This window comes from Sinocyclocheilus grahami, unplaced genomic scaffold, assembly GCF_001515645.1.
Source record: "Sinocyclocheilus grahami isolate Dianchi unplaced genomic scaffold, SAMN03320097.WGS_v1.1 scaffold817.1, whole genome shotgun sequence".
Lineage (NCBI taxonomy): Eukaryota > Metazoa > Chordata > Actinopteri > Cypriniformes > Cyprinidae > Sinocyclocheilus > Sinocyclocheilus grahami.
This window is the reverse complement of record NW_015505996.1, coordinates 761472-771688: the sequence shown is the minus strand read 5'-3', so window position 1 is coordinate 771688 and position 10217 is coordinate 761472. Positions and strand designations below refer to the sequence as shown.

Genomic DNA, 10217 nt, shown 5'->3' with positions numbered 1-10217 from the left:
TATTAAGTGTTGCTTTTGATAAAACAAGCTCTTTTTCATCATTTAAAAAAACAAACATTTATATCCATTTTATTGCATATGAATGCTTGAACCCTTCTCTGTGGACACACTGTTTTAGATGTAGTGAGAGGACATTAAGAAACATAGATTTGGTATAATAATGAGAAAATTAAATTGAAGGTGATAATGGTGTTAAATACATTCTATTATTAATCCCTCATGACATTTAAAATTGAAAATATTTTTATTTTTAAACCTAAATATAGCAGTTACCCTTGCTGGACCTGTTTTGTCCCATGTCTCAAGAATGACTGATTTGCGTGTAGAAGTGTAGAGAGTCTCCTATATACATTACAGAACTCGGCTGACAGAATGAGACTGAGACATTTTGGTCTTCTCTGTTTTCATATTAATAGGCCTATCTATAAGGATCTGGATCATCAAACGTCTATTTGACTGAAATAACAAATACAATATATGAACAGTTTAAAAATGTGAAATTCATATTGGCTGACTGATAAATCTGTATACCTCTGTAACCGTTTTTTTTTTTTTTTTAGTTGAAGTGACTTGGCAGGTGACTGACATTTTATTAAAGGGGTCATATGATGCTTTTTCAAAGATCATTAGCTAGTATTCAGTACTGTGACTTTCTCATTTGACAATAATTAGGGATGCACCAATAATGAAAAGTTGATTGATATATGGGTCCAAAAAAAAAGATTATTTGTCACTTTTCCCAATTTCAAGTGTTTAAGTGGCATCACAACATTATAATGTTCCGTATTAAATATGGATAAATATTAGAATTTAATGTAATCTAAAATCAAAAAGTAGTTGGAACATTGTTAGTTTTAGTTAATCACTGCAGATCTCAAGGAACAAACTTGCTTGGAAACAGTAAGAGGACATTTGAGTTGGCTGGTTTCCCTGCAAAGATATTTTAAAGGGCCTGTCAGTGAATGACAGTCTTAAAGGGGTCATATGATGTTGCTAAAAATAACATTATTTTGGATATTTGGTGTAATGAAATGCAGTTTAAAGTTAAAAAAACACACGTTGTTTTCCACATACATTATTGTTTCTCCTCTATGCCCCGCCTTTTTGAAATGCGTTGATTTTTACAAAGCTCATCGGTCTGAAATAGCGAGGTGTGCTGTGATTGGCCAGCTATCCAGTGCGTTGTGATTGGCCGAATACCTTAAGCGTGAGACGGAAATGTTACGCCCCTACCATACTGTGATGCTGTGTCCCGGCCGGAGCGACGAGACAAAAACATTAAAACCCATTACAAACGAGGCATTTGTTGCATCCAGTGGGGACATAATTACTGATTATAATGACTTATACTGTCTTTTTACACATTGCGTTGCATTGCATCGCGCCGCGTAAACATAAAACCCTGTCTTCATTTGTGATCAGAGAAATGACAAACAATAAGTGCTACTCTAATGCCCAAAACTCGCGTTTGAATCATCAGTGGCAAATCCTTTAAATGAAAACGTACTTACGTGAGTCAGAACTGCCGGCATTTTAGTCTAACGTTACTCTCCCAGGATCAGTAAACAGTCTTCCATAAAATGTGCTGCACACATCTGGATATTTGGGTTAAACTGTTCTGGAACAGTGTTGTAAATACAACTTAACCACTGATCTCTAGTCGTGTCCTCTATTGGAAGACCAAACAAAGTAATTTCGCTTTCACAACGAAAAACACAGTGGCCTAGCGGAAGCCCCAGCTTAGCGTGAGTTGAGGCCGGGCTAGAGTGAGCAGAGGCGGCGGGGTTGAGAACGCCGCAGCCGGCGGATCCAACGAAGGAGTGGCAAGCACATGTGACGACCCCGGGCTTCATCCACGGTGAAAGCCGATCCGGCGATCCACAGCACCAAGTTGATGTATTCCCTCAGCGACCGGCACAGATCAGCTCCAGGCATGACGATGCGGATATCGTCCTCTTTTGGAAGACCAAACAAAGAAGTTTCGCTTTCACAACGAAGCACACAGTGTCTTCAGGACATGGCGGAAAGCGGCAACAATACTACAGCGAGAATAAAAATTACGCCTTCTTTCTTTGCGTGAACATTTGGGCGGCTTTATGCAAACCTTCCCACATAGTGAGGTAGATATGTGGGGGCGTGTTAGAACGAGCCGTTTTAGGTAGGTGTGGCTGACTCTTAACTTTTATAAAGAATATCTCTTTGGATTTGAGACATTAGTCTTTGCAACTTTACAGATCTTCTTTATGCACCAAGAGCTTGTAACACTCCAAAGAGAAAGGAAAAATTTAAATTGCATCATATGACCCCTTTTAAAGTTTCCTTGCTTTGCATATTGGCTCCTACGAGGGTGAAAGGGTTAAGTATGGTCACAATATCGTAGATGCTTTTCACATTGAGCTTGATTTTTGCCTTTTGTTTTTGCCAAGAAGTTGTCTTTATTTACATTCACACGTCTTCTGTGAGTTAAGCATCTCGGACAGGTGCTAGATTCATCACTCGCTTGTCACAGTCTATCAGAGGGTCTGATGCAGAATGCAGATCTGGGGTAATCCAGAGTCTGAGGTATAATAGTCAGGCCAGTTCTCATGGCAGCTTTCCAGGCCAGAGAGACGCCACGTTTTTGATACAGTCGGTTAAGTTACAGCCCCAGTTGGTTTTGCCTCCGCTGCAAAAGGAAACACTGTCAGAGATTTTACAGTGATGAAATACATAGGAAATAGCTTGGTCTTCTGTGATATATAAAGTTGCTGATATTCAATTGAATTTGGGTAACTTTTAATCCTTGATCAAAAATGATAAATGTTGTAGGAGATATCCTGTATCTTTAGTGATGCTGCATAGTTCAGTGATTTGTGGTGAAGTTTTGAACTTAGAAAATGTAAAAATCTAGCTGGAGATGTAATTGACTTTGAATCAGATGCTAATCAGAAATGGCATAAACACACAAAAATACACAGTTGCATCCAAAACATTGCACTCTGGTGGCAATTTTGTGTTAAAATCACGCAAAAATGGTGGCGCAGACTCATCAAAACTGTCCATTTAGATCCAGGATACTTAAGTTTTTAAGCATGCTGATGAACATAGAAGTTCCTTCTTTCCCTGAAACCGAAACCAGATGTTCAGTGAGCTGGTCAAAAGAAAATCGTGGCAAGAGGCACTCTGTCTACATGCTTTATTATATGTCATTGATCTTAGTAGTTGATCTAACAACAGGGAACATTCTCAGAACTTTGGCTAACGTTCTGGTGAGGTTCTCTCGAACGTTCTTTCAGTAACATTAATAGAATGTTTAAAGTCTTTAATAATGTTCTCAAAATGTTAGCACTGAAATGGTATGCATACATCGTTCATGGAATTTTTGTGCACTGTTTTAGTTGGACGCTCATCTTACTACTTTTGAATGTTCAGAGAAATGTTCCCATGATGTCTGCAAAATGCTAAATGGAATGTTCCTTTAATGTTTTTAAAATTGGATGGCATTCAGAAGTAACGTTTTCATAACTTAACTGGCAAAATGTTCTGAATATATTTTGTTAGCTGGCAGAGTACAAGTTGGAATTAGGGCAAGCGGTTTAATTTGGTTTTTAAAGCAAAACATTTTGTCAAAGGAAATAAAAAGTAGGTGACAATATCTCTTTTGTTGAATGACCAAATACCAACTAACATAATCTGGAGAGATTTTAATCTTTTCAAATAAACATATTGCCACTTAAACCCCTTGTTTAGTAGGGTTAAACGTGTTTACTGAACTGAAAAGGCCTGCAAAGCTCTGTTAGGGACATTATGCAAGATACAAGCTCCAGTACTGTTGATCAGCTGTTATATTTACAATCAAGGATACCAATCAGATTCTGCTTGAATATGGCTAAAGATTATGCTTTTTGTTCTTAATAATTTGTCGTAATTGAGCATTATCCCTTTATGTTAGTGCAAACTAAAAGGAAAAAAACTAAGTTTGAAACGCTCACCCACAATTAAACATTCAACACTGGTGCATCCATATCAACAATATGTAGCAAATAGAATTTACATTTTTGTGTACCAATTAAATTCTGCTTCAATATGGTTTTAAATTATGCATTTTTATTAGGGGTGCTACGATCACGATTTTTGAGGCCAATTACCGATCGTCGATCACAGAAAGCAGTATCTGCCGATACCGATACCGATCTTTCAGCAAAATACCTCACCTTCAGCATTATAATGATTTCACCAGCGCCGGACAGAGACTGAGTCGCTGCATGTCGTGCCAAACCTCTCACGGCTGCGTCATCAGCTTGAGATCGTTTTTTTTTAGATCGTCCTTTTTAGAGACCGCCGATCAAACATCCCAACGGCCGATAGTGATCGGTAGCCGATCAATCGGAGCACCCCTCATTTTTATGCACCATTTCAAACCTAAAGAAAGCTTGAGTATGTAGAGTTATCTTGTGCTGCTTACAGATCACAGAATAACACATTACTCATTATTATGATGCAGTTCATCTTGTGCTCAGAATCAGATTACTTGGAGATATTTACGGACTTTAGTGATCAATCCTGTACCGTAAAGGACGTTTTGATGGTCTAAGCTTAGGTCTTTAGAAATCTTTATAATAGCATGTATGCTGTATTCTCAACTTTGACTGTGTATGAAATGTTAGCTGAGGTATTTCTAGAGGTATACACACATAACCCGATATGCATTTGCTGAGCACATGATCAATGCTAATTCAGTATTGATGGAAATCTAAAAATTCCCTCCTGCCTAACGTGAGGTCATTCTCAAGCCTGTGTAATGGGATCTCAGGGATAATTTCTCTTGTTACATGACCAATTTTGTGACAATTCGTTTTCTGTACTGCCTGTGTGTAGAGTCTCTTTTGTTATTTTATCGTGGTTTCTCTCTTTTAGAAAAGTTGTTGTATATGACATTTAACAACCTCTAATATCTGTCAAGAACTTTAATATTGATCTACTCAACCAAAATAATCACCATGGTGCTTGACCTTGAGGGAGGTCCCTTTATCTGGAGGGATTGTCTGTGTCAGTTCATCACATGAAAGTTGTAATGTAGACATAAATAGCAGTTGCACTGGTTATGTGGTGATAAAATGTCTGTGTGCTATAAAAAAAGAATCAAGGTTTTACCTTTTTTTTTTATTTTTTTATTTTTTTTTTAATACACTGCTGGCTCAGTAAAAAACAAAAACAAGCCAGATGTACACCAGATTAATAGACTATTATTATTATTATTCAAGATATTTTGAATATAATAAAAAGCTTATTATTAACTTGTTTATCAATAATAGTATATTTAAGATATATTGACTATAATAAAACAGGCATTTTATTTTTGATTAACTTGTTGGAAGACAAACTGCATAAAATATTAGGGCTAGTTTTATATCTTGAATATGTGAAGACAGCATTATTATTATTATTATTATTATTTAAGATAAGTTTGATCTCAAGTAGTTTTTTTTAAGCTGTGTTTTTTTGTTTTTTTTGGTTCAATACATAAATCTCCAAAAATAATGTTAGATTTCGCAAAAAAGAAAAAAAATTGAATTCATTTCAGGATACGTTCTCTGAAAACAAGTCTAATTTTCTCATGCAATGTTGCTTCACAACTAAGTTTTTCTTATTTTTAAGATGATTAAATATTCTTACTGGGAAGATTAAGGCTTTTTTAAGCGTAAAAGACTTAGGAACATTTTCTTTGTTCAAAATAATGCGCATAACACATATCTACACATAAATATTACAACAATATACACTCTAAAAAATGCTGGGTTGTTTCAACCCAACTTTGGGTCAAATATGGACTAACCCAACCGTTGGGTTAAATTTTTACATTACATTTTTAACCCAAAAGTTGGGTTAGTCCATATTTGACCCAAAGTTAGGTTGAAACAACCCAGCATTTTTTAGTGTATATTGTTGTAATAATAAATGAAAATGCTGAAACTATCACAGATGATGCCATAATAACGTTCTGACTGTACAATGTCCCCATAGTATGATTTGTGATAGCTGGTCAAAGGGAGACTATGCTCATTAGTTATGAAGCTCCACCTGTTTTTGCTGACAAGAGTGTGTGTAAAGCACCAACAGCCTTTACTGCTGTTGCCATAACAAACAATGTGGAATGCAGGAAGTGTTTTTTTTTCTTCTGACGTGTGCCAAAACTGACAGTTTGTTGACATAGTTCTAAAATAAATTATGATTAATTTTGAAAAAGTGAAGTGCAGTGGATGATATTAATGATGATGAAATCCAATGAATTTTACATGTGAAGTGAAGGCTTTACACAAAGCTATGTTCTTGCATGCTTGTGTTGTTCGTTTGGTATCTTTTTATAGTGATACCGGCCTAACCTGCTTTCACAATCACCCTGAGGAAGAGCATCAGTCACATGAAGCACTGCACATTTAGTCTGCTCATATAACCAATCACTGTTTTCCCTTTTTTTTGTCCACAGAGCAGAGAAGACCGAAGTACTGAGTGACGACCTTCTTATGGTGAATATTTTGTCCTTCCATGACTTGATCATGACTTTATCACAACTATGAATGACTGCACAAATCACCCAAAATTCCACCCAAGTCACCAGTGTTATTTTAGTATTATGTGTATACTGTTAAAGTTTTTATTAACATTTGAATTAGCTTTTTAAATTAACTTTATTCTTTGTCACTATTGTAATTTTTAAAAATATTTTTATACATTTTATAAATTTATTTTTAATTTGTTTTAGTATTTTTAGTATTTAGTATTTTTATAAATTACTTTTAATTTATTTCCAGCTAGTAATTTTAGTGCTTTAACTTATTGCAAACTTATTGCAGTTAGTTGCCTTGTCAGCATTTCTAAATTTCATATTGCTTAGAAATGTCATCTAATACTGTATTTATATTTTATTTCAGCTTCATTTAAATAAAAAAAAATATTTGTAATAGTTTTAGTTTTAGTTAACAATAATATAATAACCATAGAAGTCACTGAATTATTATTTTTGCTAATTATTAATTTAAGAAATTAATAATAAGAGTATTATGTTTTATTTCATGGCTCTCTTGAATACTTGATTTAGATTTTTCACTGCATTCTGCTTTCAAATATTTTTGCATTATGATTTTAAACTATATAATTAACCATTGTCCCTACCAAATGATTTCCTAAGACACACAGCCTTTTTTCCCTTTCATATCATCTCAAAACAACATTTATGCATCAATATTTTAATATTTATGTCTGTTTGTTTATTTATTTATTTGTTAAGTAGTTGAGCAATAAGCAGGATAATGTACAGTAAACTGGTCAAAAATACTATGTTTTGCAGACTAGCTGATTGTAGATGATCCTTTACATATCTTCTGTATGTATTCATATTAATCACAATATTGAACATGTATACATTAATAAGGCATAGCAAAGCAGAAATTGTGCTCTAGTATGACTTTAGCTTTTATTTAGAGCTAAAGTCTCTTTTGCTTTCTCTTACACTGAGTATCTCAGTTGACCTTTGGTCCTTTACATTCAGCTTCTTCTTTCTCACAATCTCTCCTCTTTCACACTCCTCCCTGTTCCTATTTCGGACTACTTGCAGATAACAGGAAAGCAACTGACTGTCTGAATCTAACTGATTTTAATATTTCTAACGCCACACGGCCCATGTTTGCATGAGTATGAGTGCAACTATGGCTGTTATGAACAAAGGAAAAGCCTAAAATACTGTAGCTCAAAAGCAGCTTTATTGTGGCGTACGTAGATGCTGGTGATTATGCATATAAATCTAAAAATATGCAATTTACGGCATGACACCCAAAATCTTCCAAAGCAAATACTCACTCTAAAAACTAAACAAATCAGCCTAATCTGTCACTACCTCATTGTTTAAAAAGCACCACATGTTGAAACATGCCTGTGCAAAACACTGTACAGCTGAAGGGAAATCATTGAAGCTCGACGGACTCTCGCCAGAGCTTTATATGCTGCTCCTTCACCTTCATTCATGCATTCCTTGTCCAAGGGTCAAAGTTTAACTGCCTGATTGCTCTGCAACTTACGCCACCTCAGCTTTGCAGGAGGGAAAAGAAACATGATAATGGGCCATACACTCCCTCTTGAAATTAGTCAGAGGGAGATGTTTTCTGGCTTTTGAAGGTCTGCCAGGTTAAAATGCAGCGGTGTTGGCAGATGGCCCCTGTTAGAGCTGTACTGCCGCTGGTTTCTCTGGTCGTGGTTGGAGTTTTTGTGAACCAGCATTGGGGAGTAACACAGCTAGCTGAACTACATTTTTCAGTAGCTGGTTTCAAAACAGGAAAGCTTTTTTCTACTAATGAGCTGCTTTTTCCAACTAACAAATAGTCACTAAATGCTGTTTTTTTTTTGTCAAATTGTGTTGCATAGAAATGAAGCAATAATCATGCACTCTCCTAAAATATATTTTCTTATGTTTATAGTATTGGAAAGTCCCATTAATTTTAGTTTGGATGATTCATGTAAATAAACTGGGGGAAAAAAGAAGATTCACAGATTAATTTAATTACAGATCAGGGTTTTTATAAGCCTGAAAAAACAACAATATTTCGTTACTTGAAATAAATGTTAACTGAAATAAGTGAAATGTTAAAACTAATAAATAACAATTAATACAAACTATATAGACATATTTTAAAAAAAAACTAATTAAAATGACATAAACACAACAAAATGACATGTTTTTTTAAAACGTATTATGAAAACTTAAATACAAGGATATATATATATATATATATATATATATATGCATACACTGTAAAAAATGACTGTGAATTTAACGGTAAAAGACTGTAGAAATGCTACAGTAAAAACCTGTTAAATGGTTAACGGTAAATTCCCCAACTATGTACGGTGAAAAACTGTACTGGACATTACATGTATTGGACATTAATTTTACGCTAGTATACCGTTTTTGGAAGTGAAAAAGACCGTATGATTTACAGTAAATAACCGTAAATTGACATTCCCAGAATTCCCTGCGCTACATTTCAAATTTGATGTTTTTTTGTTGAAATAACTGTTTCTTCTTAGTTTTTCTTATCAGTTTTGTATATTAGGGTTGTGTGTTTCACCTAATGTTGTTAAATGAATGTTTATTGCATTATTTCAGTTTCATGTGTGTTACCGTGATGGTGTTTAGTGTTTGTGTAAATGACACTGTGCACCTTCGATATGTTATTATTTAAAAGCTGCTTGTGGTGGGCTTTGGTTCATCATGTGACTTTCTCATCACCACCTGCATTTGGTGGTTATCAGTGTTATTACAAAGGTACAAAACAGATTTCAGTACTTCAATAGGTTGGTATATTAACATTATATCAGTTAATGAAATTACGGTATTTAAGTGTAAATTTAAGTTAAAACCTAAAACGTTGCTACCGTATTTTTTATGGTACAATTCCGGCAATCACAGCTGCCGTTTTTTTACCGTAAATTTTACGGATTTTTTTTTACAGTGTATATATAAGTTATCTAATTTGTCTAATAAACACTATTAAACTATTATGGTAATCAATGATACTAAAATAACACTGTTACAGATCCCTGGTCTTGTTTCAGAGAAAATACTGCTGTTGCAATTTATTTAACTGGGCGTGTAGTCTAGTTTTGTTGATTGTATTTATTGTATAAATATATCTGATCAAAGTTTCCAACCATGAGATCATCTATATCTGAGGAAATATATCATCTCTGTTATGTCGAATGTAACTGTCATATCATATATAACTATGTGATATATTGTCCCCTCAAATAGCGTCTAGTGTGGTCGTTTGTAGGTTGCTGTTGCTGGCTACGCTTTTATAAGAATAACTTGAATGGGGTTTATATTATGAGCAGTTTGACAAACTACAGTTTTAAAGTCGATAAGTTCTTCACAGTCAGTATTGTGTAAATGGCTCCAGTGGGAGTTTCGACCCCTGCAGGGTGAGTGCTGCGACAGGCCGGTATGGCCCCGTCATCATTTCCTGTTTGTCTCGAATTGTTGCTTTGCTTGGAAGCAGAACATCTGTAATGCAGTTCTTTTCTTCGTCATTTTTCCCTTTTCCTCATTCCATTAACAAACCTGGTTCTGAAACCTGATCGCTGGTTTATGGAAAATGAGTGTGAAGATTTGTGTGTGCATGTGAGTATATGTGTGTGTGTTTCTGATATATATATATATATATATATATATATATATATATATA

At 34.8% G+C, this 10217-nt stretch overlaps 1 protein-coding gene across 1 annotated transcript in view; it reads left to right on the top strand.

Moving 5' to 3' along the window:
• The window catches only part of LOC107562301 (rho GTPase-activating protein 17-like), a 16886-nt gene that overhangs the window by 3333 nt on the left and 3336 nt on the right, over positions 1-10217 (top strand). The window contains exon 2 of the mRNA XM_016246932.1: positions 6467-6506. Coding sequence (XP_016102418.1) covers positions 6467-6506 — 40 coding nt within the window. The remainder of the gene's footprint in view (positions 1-6466; positions 6507-10217) is intronic.